The following is a 20,884-nucleotide window of genomic DNA, read 5'->3' on the forward strand; positions in this document are numbered from 1 at the left end:
TTTAAATTGATTACGTGCATCAAAATTGCACGCTTATTTTCGTATAAAGAGAACAAAAGTAACAATCACTCTACTGTTTATAGGGAAAAATAAGTCATAACAAATTTAAATCATATAATGTATAAAATTAAAATTAGAAAAAAGTAATGACTGAAGTCAATTTTGTCTTTTTCTATTTTTCTTTTAGTGCATAAAAGTATTCAACTTTAGACTTCTTATCTCAATTTTACTATTGGAGTAGTAAAAATGTTATAAATTTTGATTGATAGCGACAACATATAGCCAGGAAACGAGACCGCGAAATTGCCTTATTGGATTTTACTATCACAGAATTGGTATGCGAATATTATGACATATCTAGCGTGGCTTCCATCGGAAAGGAAGGTAATTGTGCGGGAATATGTGACAGAGTTACATAGCGTATATGAATATTCATACATCTGGTTTGATTACTACAAGAAGTATTAGATGGAAAAAATCGGATTTATGTAGGTGAGTTGCTTTTCTTACATAGAAACAAATAGGAAAAAAATAGGAATTATCTTTTGATGAAGTAAAATTTTGAACACTTGAAATATATCATAGGTAACTGTGGATGTTAAAAATTGTTACGGAGGATACTCACATATTAGTTATATAAAAAAATATATCTAATATCTGTAGGAAATAAGGAACGATTTTTTAAAAAATCAAAATGTGAACTTTGACATTTCATAACTTTTTTTAAAGCACCGATATGATTCTATATTAACTTCGTCTACAAAAAAGTTGGAGAACTTTTTCTTGTTAAGCGATTTTTGATACTGACTTCATTTGGCTTTTAACGTTGCTTTTATATACAAATTCACTTTATCTATGGAGTAGAATAGAAATAATATATGTACAAATTTGTGATATTCAAAGACTAATTAGTGGGAAAACATTATTCGTTACCTTATCTATTCCCCCTTCAATGTTCTGTTGATGTTACACTTTCCGTTTAATAGCAGGTAAATTTCATAACATAGTTCAAGTCAGGTAATTCTATAAGACCTTAAATATGCAAACTTCCAGTTTTCGTGATTGTTGTATTCCTTCAATAACACGATGCATAAATTAATACAGTTGTTAGTACATAATTACAGTGATAGAATGGAACTGTGGAAGTGAAGAAAAATTCAAGAAACGATGCCAGTATAAGGGTGTTTCTTTCTAGGCATACACTTTATCCCTGACTGACAGACACATCAGGAATTTATTTGGTTGAAAGAAATTTTGATAAGAATACATTTTATGCATATATTACTAACTAAGTTTTTTTTTATAAATAACAGAAAAAACATGTGTAATAGTTCATGTGAACGACGTAACTAATACCGTAATTAATATTCATAAGTTACATTCTAATATTAAACTATTAATTGATATTTCAAATGCACGTGAAAATTGATCACTAGAGCATCATTTTTAATTTGCAAGTTTTGATTTCAAACTTTTCTCAAAATGGAAAACGTATGCTAATATAAATATACAGAACAAATCATTTGACAAATTTAACTTTGTAATGACAATTACTAGCAGTGAAAATTACATTGAAACAGGTCTTTAGTAAACAAGAACACTGCTTTAGGAATCAAAAATCCATCGATCATTGTCAACAATTCACCGATCATTGGACGTTTTCTACGATAAATTCAGTATGGAACACATTAAATGTAACTTAACAAAAACAGTTTTATGATATTTTCCTTCAGCTTGTTGCCTGTTTAAAGAGAAACTCCCAAGTGGTTATTTCAATTTAAAATGTTGAACTTTTAGAACTTCAATACATAATTCTATTTTTTCTTTCCGTAGCAAATTGAAAATCATAGAACATATCATCTCTTGGGAACAATATACGAGACTTTAAACATTGTACTTCAAAAACTTGAGAAATCTTGATAATATTTCAGCTTCCAGTACATTGTCATATGAGGAGAATATTGTAAGTACACGACTCAAAGATCGTTATTAAGGCGTATTGGATATTTTTCATATAAAAGTAAGTTTTAAACTCTTACCATTTAATGATTTCTTTTATATGTTATATTTTTTCGATTGATATGATTTTATTTGGAAGGCCGCATTGTAAATAAGGTTTTACAAATCAGTATATGTCTTAATGTGTTACCTACTGTAAATAAAGATGTTATTAGTATCTTTATATTATTCTTTTGTTTCTGCTATTAGAGGAATCCTTAACAGTGATTGTATTTCAATTATAAAAATAAACAGTCGTGTTGTTTCACAATACAACATGGGACTATAATTTGAAACAAAGCCCTTTCACAATTGCAAAATGCCAGCTTCACAACTCATTCACAATTGAAATTTTCAAGATAGCTGCCACAAATCTGTATTATAATAAAACTGCATAGTTTTCATCATAGTGGCATTATATGTCTTGCCACTCAACGTATATGAATTTTGATTTTAGGGACAAGCTAAGTGTGCAGAAATGAAGACACATCTATACATGGTATATGCGGCTGTTGAATTCCATAAACTCATACCAAGATGTCAACGGAGCACATCACCGCTAATATGTCAGAAGAGGTTTAATACCTACTACAAATCTATTATCAAAGAAAGTAAGTCCATTTAGCTAAAATCATCATGTATGAAATTATATTCAATGTTATATGTAATAGTTTGTATAAGCAGTAGTAAACACATTATGTTTGGTGGTATTTTAAGTATCACAAACACAGTAAAGCTCATATGGGGACTTTCTAGATTAACTGGTGGAGAGAGACCTCAGGTGACCCTCTGTGCATTATTAAAGGCACGAGCAGTCATCACAGTAGAACGACTTCCTCACATGATAGGATCCAAAGTCCCTAGCTGGATTCAAACCCACAGCGGTTGAGAGACAGTGATTTGAAGTCAAATACCTTAACCACTCAGAAACATAATCTAAAACGGAAAACGAAGGTTGCAATATAATATTATTATCTGATAACTTAAACAAATGTCGACATTTCTTATTGATTAATTCTACTTTTTGTTATGTTTATTCAATAGGGGAACGTAATTTTTTATATTAAATTATCACTGCAATAAAACGTCTTTTTGTTGAGTCAGTAGGGTTGGATATCGTTCTTCACGAAACGGTCCGATACCGATACCGGTACTGACGAAACGATACGGGTATTTTATCGATACTGATACTTTTACAATACCAAACCCGTTGCTGCAAGTATAAGAACTGAAGAGATATAACATGTAGTAATAGAAAATAAATATGTTACATTACTGGTCTTTCTGAAATTTCATGCTGTAAAGTATAATTTTCTTTTGTTGTTTTGTGTTTACTCTTTTTTACAACATTTACACATGTTAATTGTAAAATACTTTTACTTTTTCATCAAAAGAACATGACATAATTTAAACACAGCAAAATATCTTATGCAGGACAGCGGTCTGCAGCTGATAAGTCTACAAATTATTGTTTTAATCTTGATATCTCTACATCTGAAAGAATTTAAGACAGTTGGTTATCTATTATTTTCTTACAGCTTTTACATTGTATTATTACTGTGTAGAAATTTTATTCTGATGCTGATATTCTTTTTAAATCACATTATTGTTTACTGTAATAAATGAAATCACTGGATTGGTTGGCTTACTTTGCAATTTGGAATTACATGTAAGAAATTTCATTAGATGTTTTTTTTCAAAGTCACTTATGTTTCCAGTCTGTTCTACTACAACAGCACAAACATATTTTCCACCAGTAATTAACTTAGAAATTTTGAAATACATGTATATGCACAGTCAGCACAGACTGTTTCCAAAATGACTTGTTTACATTTTCATGTTAACCTAATATTAGTCCTTGTAGAAGTCATAAAGCAAATACCTATGCTTTACAAATAATAAGGATTTGGTATTTATTAATATTGAATTTACCCTTCAATTTTATACATCTTTTATTTTTCAATAGCATGCACCGTGAACATCTTTATACAGAAAAAAAGTATTGTCCTTACCAAATTGCATAATTCCATACTGCTCAAATACGCAAAAATACTAGCCAACATTTGCAAAAAATCCTACAAAACACTATATGAAATATGTTTCAGTTGTTTAAAGTATCAGAGATCTAAATGTGTAATACACACAAGTTGACCTTTGACAGGTGCATAAAAGGCTATTCAAAAGAATATGCCCCCCTTTGATGTTGTTACTCTATCACCATCAAAGAGCCGCCGACATTCACACTTTTTGATTGAAGTTCTGTCAGCATTCTTTTGTTAAGAAAATGTATACATGTTTAATAATAGTTCAGTGATACACCAAAAACAAAAGGAGGCATATTTTGTTGGAATATTTCGGCCTCATTTATGTTAAAATCGTAATTCACGTGTGGATTTGTACATGTGGTAATGGATGAAAAGAACCTGGAAACATTAAATATGTATTCATTATGAGTGTTTAGAGACTTAAACTGAAAAAAGGATTTAATTATTTTTTATAAGCATTGTTTGAATATAAACAATTGTCATATGTTGGATTTACATTGTCATTACGGCAAAAGCTGTGTGCGATGTGTTTGGAAGGACTGTGTGCGATGTGCCGATGATTACTCAATTATTAAGTATTTGATTTGTTTTCTCGTTGTTTCTTTGACATTTAAAACTAACAAACTTTTAGCAAAATCAGTTCAAATAATTATATTTTCCTGCCGAGTACAAAAATATTATTATCTTGAACATAAGCGGCACAATACTTTTACAAAAATATCGCCGCGTCACAAACTTCCAAGTTTGCCGCGAAAGCCGTACTCGCCGCATGATAATAGTAATTCATAGTTTGTTTTACGTGTTTGTAGGCTGTTTTTATTTAAAAATCTTCTTATTTTTTTGACATATTGACTATTAAATTATTTTTTTTACAAAATTACAAAAGTATCAAATCCAGTACCGGTATTTTACGAAACGGTATATACCGGTAATTTACGAAGTTACTATTCGGTATAGGACCGATACCGGGAACCGGTGTCCAACCCTAGTTGAGTGTACGAGTATTTCAGTTTTAGAGACAAAAAAATCATTTTCGAAACTTAACAGGAAATATAATTTTCTGTTTTTCAGTCTCTGTAAATAATGGAAATAAACAGGAATTATTTATGTAATGAAATTAAATATTAAACGTATTTCATCTTATTGAAATATGACAAATATTTCAGTAAATTTATGACTTTGTTTAGCGATAAAATATAACAAAGATTTGTAAGCAATAATTATTGATCGAAAACAATGTGACTGTTAAAGATAAAAAACTTTTATTCTAATTATTTTTTTCTTCATCTGAATTTGTTTTTTCAAGTTTGAAATAAGTACGACGCCAGACTCGAACTGAGCAGGACGCTATTTCAATTTTCTAACAAATGAACTATCAGAGACTTGTTATATAACTAATTCAGAACGCGGTATTGAAATAACTTCACAAGCATGTTATTTATTATGACTTCAGAGACGTATAATTTTAGCAATCTTCTGAGATAATTTGATAACACCACAGACAATAAATGCACATCATGGCAATAAACCTATAGCTTCAAAAGGAAACAAATTGCTTCTTTTCAAATCATTTTGTCAGAATTGTCCGACACGTCCGATTGATGTGTACAGTGCTGAAATAATTATTTTTCTGTATAGTAGTAAAATGAAAATTTTTACAAAAAATTTTGCATACTTGAAATACAACTGAAGTACGAGTTATCACTAAAGGACAAACTAATTTAAATGGTAATCTCAATGACTTAAGTGTTCTTAACCTATTTAAATAGGTATTGGTTTGATCATATTTTATTCGTCACATAAAAACTATTTTACGAGGCAATGGTGCACATACAGGACATCTACAATCAATACAGACTAATGTTTACTGAAGTATTCCCCCAAAAATATATGTATCTACTTACATTTGTAACCAATTTCATTGTAAACCGTCAACTGAATAAGGCCGTTTACAATTGGCTTAATGAGCAGCAGTAATAAAAATTTAGGACAAGAATTGCAATTATAAGTTTTAAAGCTATGAATTAATTTAAGTCTTCATTTTAATATTTACATAGCTTTAAATGTAAAAACAGAAAAAAGACAAAGCCATAAATTGCGAATAATTACAATTCAATTTGTTTTCTAATCACCACCCTGTCCTGTTATGCAAACAACTGCGCGGACCTATTACTCCTAACTAGTCCTTACAAGAGACGAGCAAGAACACCTAAGAATTGTGTTTATTACCTAACTTTAGTTTATATCAGTGTAAACATTTGCCCTGCCTTTTCTATTCATAGTCATGTCAACTGCTCACAAACAATATCACAGACTAAACCATGTGTTCTTTTAGGTAAAACAGGTCAACCAGCAGCTATGTATAATACCAGTGTAGCAATTCGTTTGCTTGTCTGGCAATTTGCATATAAATGCATACACCAGAAAGGTCATAAGTATTACCATACTATTCATCAAAAGAAATGTTTGGATACAATACACTTTCTCAATATTTTTTTTTCAAATTTAGTAGGACATATAAACATTTCAACACACCATGAAAAAAATGGCATGTGACGTAAGAAATAATCCAAATTTATTGGAACTACTTCAGAAATAAAAGAATTTTGTGTATCTTATTTTTATTGCACGTATGATGGAAAATGTCAGCGTATAGGATTAATCGCGTGCTACATCGGAACTTCTGACTTACATTTGGCATATATAAATAAAATCATATTTTTCATTTTCTGAATTATCTAATAATATTTTGTGTCAATATTTTCTCTGTATGGCAGTCAAGATAATATGTATATTTAGCATTTAAATGGGACAGTAATAAGAGCCTTTCAACTTTGAATGAAGACATTTTCTTTATAAAACTTAATCTAAGACGCATGGAATTTGACTTGATAGAACTGCTAAAGCCGGTGCTTGGAGGCGTGAGAGATTTTGTAATTTTTTATTATCTCCCACAAACAGACTCAAACAAAGTCTGCGCAAATAAAAACTTTAATTTCTTCGCACTTGTTGATTTCACTGCTTCCGAGGGACCTTCTTTCTAGAATTCATATAATGTCTGATTGACGTTGAGAGGTATGCACAAAACATTATCTCTTAAAACAGTTCATTTAAAACACTTTATTAAAGTTTCTCCAATAAAATACAAGAATAATGCTATACTATTTAAATGAATTTACACATGGATCTCCCGATATCACAGCGCCTTTAAATAAACTAATCAAAAGTGCCATTAAAATGTAACAATAAGAAAACAACTGAAGATAATCTTTTAGAAGACGATATTTACATCTTGGTGCATTTGTCTGTTTTAATAAGACATTGTCGATAAACTTCACATTGGTGTTAAATTGATGAATTTTGCCCTGACATTTATCTCGAAATTTATATCGGAAATGCAAAATTTCATTTTCTTTCTTACTTCATTTAGTGAATTTCTCCAATGCTGTGGGCAAAAAAAGTGTCAAGTTTTCTTAAAAACAATTTTATGTCACGTGTTTTCGAAGTAAACGTAATTAAAACACCAAGAAACAACATTATATTTAAAATCAAAGAAATGTTTCAAACGTTAAATATGCAAAATAACTTCATCACATAGGTTTTCTGTCTGGTGTATATCTAATGTAAATTAAAAAGTAATCAAATGCATTCTTACTATGTGATTCAAACACAAAAAACGTTCTAAACTAGGAAGTCATTGTCATACATTCAATTCATAAGTTTCCAAATATTTGTTTAATATTCTTTATAAAGATTGTAACAAATCTTAAAGTGTTTAAAGCTATATTTTGACATCTGTGGATTGTTAAATTATTGTTTGTATTGTGATTAAAATGATTACCGAATACCTTAATGAAAGAAATCTGTCAGTATATTTTTCATGGAGAGCGAGTTGGACATGCATTATATCTATAAACTACTGAAAAAGCTGCAAAATAGTTTGTTTCGAAACATTTTATTCTTTTTATGTTTGTTTATTAAATTACATAGACATTCTATGTAACATGTTTTTAAAGAAACAACCATATAGTTACGAAAACAACATAGTTTTACTGTTTTTAACCTTTATATAAAACATATCATCAGAAATAGAGCTTCATACACTTAAACAAAAACAATAACAACTTTCATAACATATAACTGAAGGAAAATAGCATTCTTGGAGGAAGAAAGATAAATAGATACAAAGAATTATTAAGAAATCATACGGTACCTTCCCTTTAGTAACGCAAAACACGAAACGATAAATCCAGTCATTCCGGAAATAATATTAAATTCGGGTTACTTCCCTTTTTCTACTGGATGCAGATGCGCGTCAAGTGGTTATGAGTCGTTCAAAAGTTTCAAGATTGATTTCATTTCAATAAATCAATTATAATAATAGAAAGTGCACATACGTGCAAAACATGTCATCTGGTTATCTTTTCGGGATATGTGTGTGCTGATGAATAATGATAATTATGTTCCAAATGTATGTACAACTATAGATAGAAAAGGATTTACAAGAAATCTGAAAAGGATACTAGGTACCTCTTTCCTTGATATGTGGCATCTTATATAAGTGATAACATACTTATCAGAACAAAATATTGTATGCGTGCAACCCATTTGAAACCATTTTTATCAATGTACAAAAATGGCGTAGACAAAAAAAATCAAAGAGTCACAAAGCAATGTATTATACAATAAATGAGAATTTAGTAAAATTGAGTGTAATTTAGGAAAATGGTATAAGATTTTATGTTAACGGATTGCTATAGATTTACGAGTATAACTGACTTGAAAGCAACCATACACATATATTATTTATACATAAAATTGGGGAAACTATTTATAACGATAAATACATTCATTTCACAGTCCAATACTAAACAGTATTCAAATCGAATTCCCAATACGAGGAAACCTCACACACTATTAAGTAACAGAGAGTTTTCTGTCAGTTGTGTGTATACAGTGTACTAATAGTATATTCATGGGAATATAGAGCGACGTTTGTATCGTGAGAAACTGCGATTTAATGAGAGACCTATTGAAGATGTCCAAGTATCCAAACATTTTCTTTCTACTTTTGGTATATCGTATAGTTGGTACAATTGAAGCTGTATAGAAATATACTGTTATGAACATAAAATATGAAATAAAAATGAAGAATCTGTTTTTTTTGCAATTTTGTTTTAAAACATAGACTAATAAATAATAATAAGCAGAATTCAAATCAATTTTGATACGTTGCCATATGCATGTATACAAACAGTAAATTAAAGAAGTAACAAGAAGCGCCGCAATGCGACGAAAACCAGGTTTTCAACGGCCAAGTTTTTATGTGACAGCAATCAATAGGTCAAAGTGCACTGAAGTTATTGGGTAGAAGCTGAAAATTCTATTGTAAGCAAATGACCTTGAACTTGCTCCCAGATATCTAAGTAGCAATCCAAAGCTGCCACTCAGCAAGTTTGGTGTCAAAAGGTCAAAGCAAACTCAAGTTATAACATGAAAACTAAATACATTAACCTTGATCACAGACACCTGGGTAGCAATCCCAAGCTGCCTCTTGATATAAACTACCCATTCATCAAGTTTGGTGTCAAAAGGCCAAAGCAAACTCAAGTTATTGAGTGGAAACTGAATTTCTATTTTTAGTAACATTGACCTTGACCTTGATCACAGACACCTGGATAGCAATCTCAAGCTGCCTCTTGATATAAGCTATCCATACACCAAGTTTGGTGTCAAATAGGCCAAACCAAACTCAAGTTATTGAGCAGAAACTGAATTTCTATTTTTAGTAACAGTGACCTTGACCTTGATAACAGACACCTGGGTTAGCAATCCCAAGCTGCCTCTTGATATAAGCTATCCATACACCAAGTTAGGTGTCAATAGGCCAAAGCAAACTCAAGTAATAGAGCGGAAAACTGAATTTCTATTTTTAGTAACAGTGACCTTGACCTTGATCACAGACACTTGGATAGCAATCCCATGCTGCCTCTTAATATAAGCTATCCATACACCAAGTTTGGTGTCAATAGGCCAAACCAAACTCAAGTTATTGAGCGGAAACTGAATTTCTATTTTTAGTAACAGTGACCTTGACCTTGATCACAGACACCTGGGTAGCAATCCAAGCTGCCTCTTGATATAAGCTATCCATACACCAAGTTTGGTGTCAATAGGCCAAACCAAACTCAAGTTATTGAGCGGAAACTGAATTTCTATTTTTAGTAACAGTGACCTTGACCTTGATCACAGACACCTGGGTAGCAATCCCAAGCTGCCTCTTGATATAAGCTATCCATACACCAAGTTTGGTGTCAATAGGTCAAAGCAAACTCAAGTTATTGAGCGGAAACTGAATTTCTATTTTTAGTAACAGTGACCTTGACCTTGATCACAGACACCTGGGTAGCAATCCCAAGCTGCCTCTTGATATAAGCTATCCATACACCAAGTTTGGTGTCAATAGGCCAAAGCAAACTCAAGTTATAGAGCGGAAACCAAAAGTTGACCGCCCGCCCGCCCGCCTGCCCCGCCCGCCTGGCCCGCCCGCCGACTTCGGCATTACAATAACCCGGTTTTCGTTGAAAACCTGGTTAATAAAAATATTATATATTGATTTAAAATAAAGTCTCAAACGTAGAAAGTTGAAAAAACAGTATAAATTATCTTACACTTTCGGAGAAGGGCAAGATACGTAAGAAACAGCATATGTAACCTTCTGTCGCGGAAAAAATCAACGCAGTGAGAACTTAAAGCGATTGAGATATTTCAGAGAAAAAAAGAGAAATGTTCAGCTTATTAAGTTTATAAAGCATGTCCCGTATTCAACTGACATGCACTGTCATAAAGCACTTCCAAAGGACCTAAAACTTAGCAACTTAGCATTTAGAATAGGTCGGTAAAAGACAACTTTAATTATATTATCCTAAACATGCAAATGTAATTATTGACCTCTCGGTACCTCTTATAACAACATTATATCAGTTACGATATATACGATATATACGAGATACTTCATCTTGGCAGGGAGTCTTATTAATAAAATTATCATGGATCAGGTCAAGTAAAGTTGAGCTATATCCTGCAATCAAAGGTCGTACAAACTTGATTTCAGGGAACTTAAAATACAATTCTTGTAATTATTAAACCATGGAAATGTATATACATTTATAACTAAGAATCTCAACAACACAGAAACGACTTTATGATCGGAGTTTGCTAATGAAATTATATTTCGTACACGTAACGATGCGATACATCAACAAAAGTGTATAACCAGGAGCAACTAGTACATGTTTTGATAACTCTTAAGTCTACAAATATACACATTTTGAATCGGAGGTGTTATACAAATACATTATGAGCAAAAATGTAAATATTTTGAAGTTCTGGCGTCTATAAATAAGTGTTAACCGACGTGAAGTAAAAACTGCATGTTTAGGAAAGACGTTTACAGTATCTGACATTTCAGTTTCAACAACTTGATAAGTATGCATCAATCATTAAGGTTAAAACTGTATGTTTAGACAGGAAGAAAATAATGTCAGACATTCTGGTTACCACTGTAACAAGTACGTAGCGGTTCAAATAATTGAGCTTTCGATAAGAGCGAATCGTTCAAAAATATGCAAGCATTGCTTGAGTATGAAATAGGCTCGCCTGTCAGTCAGTGCAGTCTGACCAGGCTCTATAATGCTTTTTTTGTATTTTTTGAAATTCATCCCAATTGACAGTTCCAAATTAAATGCAGGGGAAATCAATTACATTAATTTAGAAGGTTAAGGGTTAAAACTGCCTCCTGTACATTACTGTTCAAAGAACGATTATTTTTGGAATAGTTGGATTCATCTTACGATCATTTTGGAAATATCATGTGTCTGATTATAATACATTCTAAGCTATAAAGTCGGATCAATTCAATTGATAATACATCATACAAGTCAATGTAATTCTGCCGATCCGTCAAGGGAATTAATCATATGCATACCAGTATAAAACTCGACATAATTCTTGATATTATATAAATGTTTAAATGATGATGAGTGTCGACTTGTTTTGAGACAACACAATTTGCTATTGAAAATTATGTTTTTATTTTTTATCATTTTATCTATTCTTAAACAGGCAGCATTTTACTAAAAAAAAATTTTTAAGAACTTGGTGCCAAGTCAAGAACAGGTTTATCAGTGGTTAATCTTTTTATTCATAACAAGTAAATTTATAATTATTATTTTCCTTATCTTAGCTTATTAACTTTTAAACAAAATATAGAAAATGAAATAAAGATGATAAAAATAATAAAACTTCAGACGCATCAAGGTCCTAATTTGAATAACTCAAGCTTCAAACACTACAAAAATATAAACAATCGACAAGTACTAAAACAAATCAAATATTATCACACGTGTCTTCTATCATTCGTAGAGCTTTTTCCTGATCTTCGGATCACCTGTACGAGGATAAAAATATTAAAGAACTTTATTTTGTTATTGTTTCCATGATAATTTTACCTATCAGAAATGTACATCAGCTGGGGGTTATCTGGAAACTTGCTTAGCTTTTCGTAAAAACATATGGAAAGCTTGTAATGTTTACGAGAGTTTATAGGAATCAGGAACACGGGATAAGGAGGGTTAAAAAATAAAGTAGTTTCACGAAGTAGCGTGTTAAAATAACACAAATTAAAAGATATTTGTCAAGAAAACGTTTATTTGTTACGATAGGTTACAAACGTAACTAACAGTGTAATCGAATGGTTCGGAGTGCAACTACTCTTTAACGATAACGCTAGAGGTGTATCAGTGTAACACTAAAGCAGAACGATTGGATTGTACAGCCAATGCTGTTAATGTCAGTTTAATATTGGAGATGCTATATCCTGAGATGCTTCTATATATTACTTATCATATAGATATGGATTACATAAACTATACTTGATGAATATTATATACACTTTATGAATGATAACATCGGATAATTGATTCCATATGGTTGAAAATATGGATTATGGAGGTATATTACTTTTTTCTTCTTTAATATAAACACTGATGTATTTAATGATTTGATTTGGATAATTTGTTTTGTTAATGTTTAAAAAAATTATTTAAAACAATTTTAATGGTTTCTGAAATACTTAAGTCTAGACATTCTGATTATTTAAATGCAATATATAAGAATAGAGGTATGAAAATAAATTTTGTTTTGTTAAAAAATCAATATATAACTATCAATAAATGTATAGCACCCGTTTTATCAAGAGTGTCTCATTTAGTATTCTTATCATTTTATGACTATTATAAAAGGGCAATACAAATGCATATTTTATTTAAAAATGCATCAAAAATAAAACAAAACATAAATTTGTACCAATGGCTCAAACCTCTAGGAAATAGATTTAAGATATGTCTACGCCTCTGACAAACATTTATTAAGGTCTTTGGCAATTTCATCGTTTCATTATTTTTTAACAATAATCAATCAGAAAACTCTTTTAATACGGATTATATTACATATTATTTAGAGTTTTCTTATATCTGAATTAAGGCCTTTGAAAAATCAAACTTTCCTAAAAATGTCAATCAGCCCAAAACTGTGCAGTAACTTAGCATACAGCTGTTCTTTGTAGACTGTTATGTTTTTTTCCTTTATGGCGCCAAAAAGGGGTGTTTAACCTTAAGAAACATTTAGACCGATAGTTTTGAGCCACATAAAAAAATGTCTCTTTTCTGGCACGACTAAATTTTAACATTTTTGCACAAAATATGATAAACAAGGCGGCGTTCAGCCAAACATGCTTTGTTTCTACAATATTTATTCTTAAGTTATTCAAGGCTCAATTATGAATCAATAAATCAAAATTAATTTCAGAACATTTTTAATATTTCTCTGTATGTAAATATAGGAATAATTCGCCTCACAGAAATTTGAGATATTTCACACATTCAATACTGATTCAAAACTTATGAATGTTAAAAAAGTGAGCTGCCAACCAAAAAATAAGGTCAAAGGTTAACAAATATGCCATGTTGAAATGAAACTTTAACTTTCCTAAAATAACCAGAACACTTACTTAATATTGATATATTTGAATATGTTTTGGTTGAATGATTTATCATTAAAATACGAAGACAAAAAACTGTCATTAAGAAATTAATCAGAAATAAACTGTGCAAAAGAAATATTGTCTATTCGTTTTGAAAGGCAAACAATAATGCAATTTGGGGTTGTTATGTTCGTAGCTGTCTATGGACAGTACACTCCACTTTTCCCATTGCTGGATATTTAAATAAAATCGCAGTAAAAAGGGGGCATAATTCAAACTAACCTGCAACTTATAGTCAACTAATATCAGGGTTAGCGATAACCTGACATTTGTTTACGGTAACATTGGTCACCGCTAATTCTTTTTGCTAAGTATTCATTATTGAATCTTTTAATATTTGAATAATCAGCATACATTTCGTTCCAGGTAAAAAAAATCGACCCCATGGTACCCTTTTCAATGTAGATTTTGTAAATTTCTCGATATGCTTTGCAGATATTGTGAAATGTATATTCATCAAAAAAATGTAGCTCAAGCATAACGGGAAAAGTAAAAGAGTAACAGTGGAAAGTTATATACCACGGAATAAGTAAATATTTACCTGGATCATGGTATATATTTATTATTCAAATATTAAAAGATATAATAAAAACCTATAAAACTATAACGAACAAAATTCAAATAACATTAGCGTGTACCCAAATTTTTACCGTAAACAGAAGTCGCTAGTTTGAAGTGATATCTATCATTGGATGGGGTTTGAAAAAATTTAAAAAATGAAAATAATGAAGCAAAAATGACTTTCAGAATAATCTGCTTCTTAACGGTTACTCGCCCTTTAGAAATGCAATTAAATTTTGAAATCGTAGTCAAAAGTAATTTGTCTCAATTTAAGTGACATTTAGAAAGGTAGTTAACAAGCACTTGTTAGGAAAACATTATGAAACATGCTGAATTGTGCAGTTAGTTAAGGACTTTCATGTCAAAACCAATCACAATAATTAAACATCTCGCAAAGAAATTGGGAGTAAAGAGCAGATATTTATCACTCAAATACTTAACTGCTTTCGAACATGGCATAAAACAGTTAACGTTTAATACTGATGAAAGTGAAGTGATATTTTGTTCCTGTATTCATCTTTTTCATTTTAAATAAAATTTATAACAACAGAAAGATTGAATATTTCACTATTTAAACAGAGTTTAAGGTAAAATTCACTCTTGCATTTTGTATAATAAACTGCTCATAACAAAGCATAATTAGTCCCCTAACAACTTATCTCATCAAATGGATTACTGATCATAAAGACTTAAAAATGCATTACACACAGTTCATAATATAATATGTTTCATACGAATTTATCAAGCAAATCGGATAACGATTTAGATACAAGAAGCTTTCTGTGCAATATCTAACATTTCTTATCATCATTCTATCATTTCATCTAACTATAAACAAGTAAGACAAAATAGTTGTTAATAAAGATACTTATATTATGCGTATAGTAACATTAAATTGGAAGAAAAGGTTCAAACTATGAAAAATTACCTTTAGATGTCTCGACGCATAATCGCTTAATCTGCGAGGAGCTAACTTAATCTTCTATGGGGAAATTACACTAACATCCTGACGCCACACGGGAGACCGACTATCTTTCATCTTGTCTTAAATATGTTCAGAAATCATCCTAACTAGTTACAAAACTATATGCCCTAACATCAATTATATTTCATTCATTGTGCTTCATTCGAGTCAAACTAATTGCAAACAAAATAATCTAACTCCGAAAATAAATGACTCTTAATATTTGTTTTGTTTCGTTTTGTATGGTTTTAAGGCGCATCAATACAATTTATGTCATATGGCGCCGAAACAATGTTTTTTGGCTAATACCGGGTATAACAAACTTAAAGCCACACCAGGGGTCAAAACAACCTCACCTGATAAACTTGAATAATTCGAAACCACGATGACTGTAATTCCGATACCTTAATCTTTAAATGAAAAACCTCATCAACAAGGGTAGAATTTGTTTCCTAGTCGGCATTTATAGTATTTTCTTTCCAAGTCTTCTTTCTGTCTGTTCTAGCAAATTGTGATAAATACATAAAATATGCAGTAACTATCACACCATTGCAGTCGACTGTGGCTTTTCCCCTATTTTTTCCATTTGCTGCTAAAATAATAATTTGTAAGATACTTAATTTGTAATAAAGCAGTCGAACCAATTTACATTTGTTAAATACATCATTATATGGCAAAATGACAAACTTATTTTGATAGATATTTAATTTATTTCTGCAGTCGGACCAGGTTATTTTTGTCAGACATTTAAGATATTATATGGCAGTCAGACCAGATTATTCTTGTTGTATATTTAAGTTTTTATTTGGCAGAGTGGAATCAGATTCTTAATACAAGAATCAGATTATTTTGGTTACATATTTAAGTTATTATATGGCAGTCGGCAAAGGGCTTTTTATGCTAGAAATTAAAGTTATTATGCGGCAGTTCTTGTTAGATATATATTATTATAGGCAGTCGGATAAGGTTATTTTTATTGACTGCAACATTTGTTATAAGTTAACCGAACCTTTTTTTCTTGTTGTCTGATTGAAATTTATTATAAGGCGGTCGAGGCTACCTTCTTCATTCATACTGATAGTGCAATTACTTAAAAGCGGAGTAACTCTGCTACACACATGCAGCAGAGTAACGGTAGAAATTTTATTTATTATTATGGATCAGTGAAGATATATACCGGTATTCTGGTACCATAATACTGACACCGAACTTACTTGAAACATCTACATTTAGTGAATTCTGATTAAAGACTTTTAGTATGACAGCATCTATCAAATCAACCTAATCTTTATAGTCTGCCAGGAAGGAAATCCCTCTGCCATAATAAAATAAAAAACATTAAGCTATATAAAACAGATAATCGTCAATATATGCAGGACAATAATGGTTCCATCATTTTGTAAATAAAAGGGAGAATTTTCACATAAACATTCTTAAGATACATAAAAAAATGTAATAGTAGCAATACCATTATTAGCACACAATACACCAGACATGGACATAATACAGTCATGAAATGATTTATCAATATTACATCAAGAGCTTATAGCTCCCTGCTGATATAAGTTCAAAGTGAATACTTCTACACATTTGCAAGGAGTTTCAAACTTTAATAGCTTCTTACATCTGGCAAGTTAGAATAATATACAACAAGTGTCTGATTACAATGATTGGCAGATGGATATCTTTTTGTGTGTGCACATGACATAAGAGACAGTTTTCTACTAATTTCACAAGTCTAAGACAAAAGAGAATTTCCTTTTAAATTATAAGTTAATACAAAAATAAAAGAAAACATTGGATATTTCATATGCTTAAAATTATATATGATGCTACTGACTAATGATTTCTTCCGTATCAATCTTCAGTTATCTTCATGCATGTCTTAACATCGCAAAAATTACAGCTTGTGTACTTGCAGAAAGATCCTTTTCATTGGCTTTTAAAAAGTGCATTTATTTGTAAGATGTTGTATGTAACAGACTGTCTTGTCTAAGTGCCTCGATCACTTGAATTTAAGTTATTTGACGGCCCTTGTCTGCAATAATGTAAAACGAACTGATGGCATTCCAAATGGTTTTTTTGACAGCTCTATGGCTTTACATTCCAGTGTTACTGTTTTGAATCAAATAAAGTGTTTCATAAAGCTACCAATTGAACAAAAGAACAAAGTTATTCATCTACATTTCATACTCAAAGCACACATTTTGGTATTATTTTATTCACATAATCTCATATCAGTCAGTAATCTATTAAATGCAGAAACATTTGTTATATTTAAAATATTGGCTTGTTTTTGCATATTTTCATAGTTAGCAACATATATGAACAGGCGTGATTTTATTTTTATTAATGTGAAAGCAAAGGAAATTAGAAACTAAATACGTTTAAGTCAAAGAAACATTTTAGAAAACTTGTTCTTTAATACTTTCTTATTATCTTCGAAATAATTTCAAACATTGCCAGTATCTCAAAAGGATACATTTATCAAATTGTCCGGACTTCAAGCTATTGTATCTATTTCTCTGTGTTACGTCCTACAGACATCTTTACAAGTTGCACTGGGCATTCGCACACTGTCAACTATCGGATGCGAAATCGAAACGTAATGAAAGATAAATAGAAGAAAGTTACTTGGCCAGTGATAAGCAAATAATGTGTTTATATAATAAACTAGGAATGTGTCCATAGGGCACCAATGTCCTCACATTCCACTGCTTGTCAACGTGACTGACGAGCACGGATAATTAATATCCCCTTAGTTTCCGGGACATAAAATATTACTATTACTATTACTATATAATTAGATGTTTTTAGATTATATAATACACTTGAAAGTATTATTTCTATATTTAGGGTACAATGGCACCGACCTTGATGATCTCTATGCCGACTACTACTTGAACTATTCACCTCCACCGCCAACAGCTCTTGAAAACTTCATCAAGTACTTCTACATGATAGTCTTTCCATACTTTCTACTCAGCGGTACGATCGGAAATATCCTAGGCACGGTCATTATGCGAAGATATAGTCACAATGTTTGGTCTACGTGTATGTATATGTCACTTATATTCCCAATGGACCTCATACAACTTTATGTCGAATGTGGAAACGATTGGTTGTATCGACTTCACAAAGACGGTTACAGTTTGAGTGAAAATATTCTACTTCTTTCAAACGCAGTGTGCAAAGTCTATACATTTACGTATAACTTAATATTAAGTCAATCGGAATGGATCAGAGTTGCCATAGGAATAGAAACTGCTATAGCTATTACTAAACCAGCATGGATATATACTATGTGTACAAGAGAAAGAGCTAGTGCGATTGTGCTTTTTATTTCTGTGCTCCTTATCAGTTTAAACCTTCATTTCTTCTGGACCTACGGGTTAATAAAACCAGGAGAAGAGCCAAATATAAAAGCATTTTATTGCACGTACATAAACGAACTTTCCAACAGTTTCCGGGACTATATATGGCCTATCATTAATGTCTGCATTGAGGATATCATCCCACTCGTCATCAACGTTGTCTGCATAACAATTTCTATACCAAGCCTTGCTGCAAAACGAGAATCTGAAGAACAGAACAGCTTTCTGGAAAAGTACTTCCTAGACGTGAAAGCCCTCCGAGAACTTAAGGTTGCTACTTTTATCATATGTATAGTGACTGTCCTTTACTTGGTTTCTGATCTTATACTAAAAGCGCTGATTTATCAGTTACTTGAAATGGAATATGAACAAACGATGATTACAAAAACGTTTGTGGTAGTGTTTACGTATGTTATTTTGAGTCACAAGTTTTGGATATATTATATTTATTGTGAAAAATTTCGACACGACGTAAAAGAGATCGGATGGTCAATGTGTAGCCCATTCAGAAAAAAGAACAGCAGAACATATACCCAGGCGCCAGTCATTTCAGATTCTAAACAAGAAGCAACGGTGTCTTGGCAAGAATCAGAAACTTCATTTTCAAAAGGAATACAGGGAACTTGTGCCAAGACAGACTGAAGGCATATTCAACCATAAACTGAATTATTGCAGCATTTTTCACGTATATGTATATGTCAATAAAAGTCTTGAATTAGAAAAGGAATAACATAATATTCGTATCTCCGTTCTAGATGCACGTCCCAAGGCATATGCCACTGCAGTTATGTCCATATTGAATTCAAATGAAGAAAATCACAATTTAATTTTTTCTATGTTAAAACATAAACTTTAAATATATGACATAAATATTTCACTGTTTAAATAAATTTATTGCGATAAAATGTATTCAGCGTCAGATTATTAAGTTCAGCTTTAACGATTATCTGTCTGAGCATGAAATTATAATTAGTAAAGCCTCATAATATCTAGCGAGTTAGCAAACACAATCTGTCCAGATACTATCATTTGAATGAGAAATTAAGAATTCAGAAAAAAAAACTATGTATGACATTGCCTGGAATTCAATAAATATAATGTAATAGAAAATGTCTTAAAAAGATCATTTAAAATTTAAAGCATTACATACGATTTAACTCGGTGTTTTGTTTATCTCAATAACTGGTTATATAGAAGGCCTTTAAACTTTGTCATGTATTTCAATAGCAAGTACCGTGTACGTAATGGCCGTTTCATCATCACAATTACAGGTATTATTACTGCATAATAGGATTTATGTTCGTCGGATAAAGTTTTACACATTTGTATGAGACTTACTGCATCTGATTCAACACATAAAGAAGTACATTGTATAAAGCTTTAAATTCCAAAATTTATTAGTTTCGTTATGCCGCCGAAACGGGAAAGGTGAATTTGGCTAACCTCGGGTGTTAAAACTTAAAGATACACCAGGGTTCAAAATAACCTTGCCTGCCGGAAAGACTGCAGTAATTCCAACCCATTTAGTATATTCTTACGATCACATAGGGATAAACGGTGGCTTCAAATCTAATGACCGCAAACCCCTTATCCATTTGGTGGTAAAAAATAAATACAAGTTATGAGAATATGTCTTAAAGGATGAAAAATATCTTACACCCTTATGAAGTGTGAAAATAAAACATCATATTGCTTCATTTGACGAAGTATTTCTAAATTGATTCGTAAATAGATGCTTCTTTTAGACAGTAATTATCTATTAACAATCCACAAGAGACCATGCTGTATATAAAGTTTTGTCAGATATCTCAAGTCAGTTTCTTCCAAACTGACACATTCA

The 20,884-nt window shown here is 31.1% G+C and overlaps 2 protein-coding genes across 7 annotated transcripts in view; one reads left to right on the forward strand and one right to left on the reverse strand.

Moving 5' to 3' along the window:
- Positions 1–20,884, reverse strand: part of LOC132755918 (RAB11-binding protein RELCH homolog) — a 100,774-nt gene that overhangs the window by 6,813 nt on the left and 73,077 nt on the right. The window lies entirely within an intron of this gene.
- On the forward strand, positions 166–19,953 carry LOC132755954 (uncharacterized). Of its 2 annotated transcripts, XM_060746898.1 has the most exons (4): positions 166–492; positions 1,932–2,020; positions 2,456–2,609; positions 18,527–19,953. In XM_060746898.1, the coding sequence occupies exons 3-4, from the start codon at positions 2,477–2,479 to the stop codon at positions 19,684–19,686; spliced, it is 1,293 nt and encodes a 430-aa protein (XP_060602881.1). In that variant the 5' UTR covers positions 166–492; positions 1,932–2,020; positions 2,456–2,476; the 3' UTR covers positions 19,687–19,953. The 2 variants fall into 2 exon arrangements, with proteins under 2 accessions (XP_060602881.1, XP_060602889.1); XM_060746906.1 differs by lacking the exons at positions 166–492; positions 1,932–2,020; positions 2,456–2,609 and adding an exon at positions 12,531–13,055.

Source organism: Ruditapes philippinarum, unplaced genomic scaffold, assembly GCF_026571515.1.
Source record: "Ruditapes philippinarum isolate M1 unplaced genomic scaffold, ASM2657151v2 ctg1301_1_1_1_1, whole genome shotgun sequence".
Lineage (NCBI taxonomy): Eukaryota > Metazoa > Mollusca > Bivalvia > Venerida > Veneridae > Ruditapes > Ruditapes philippinarum.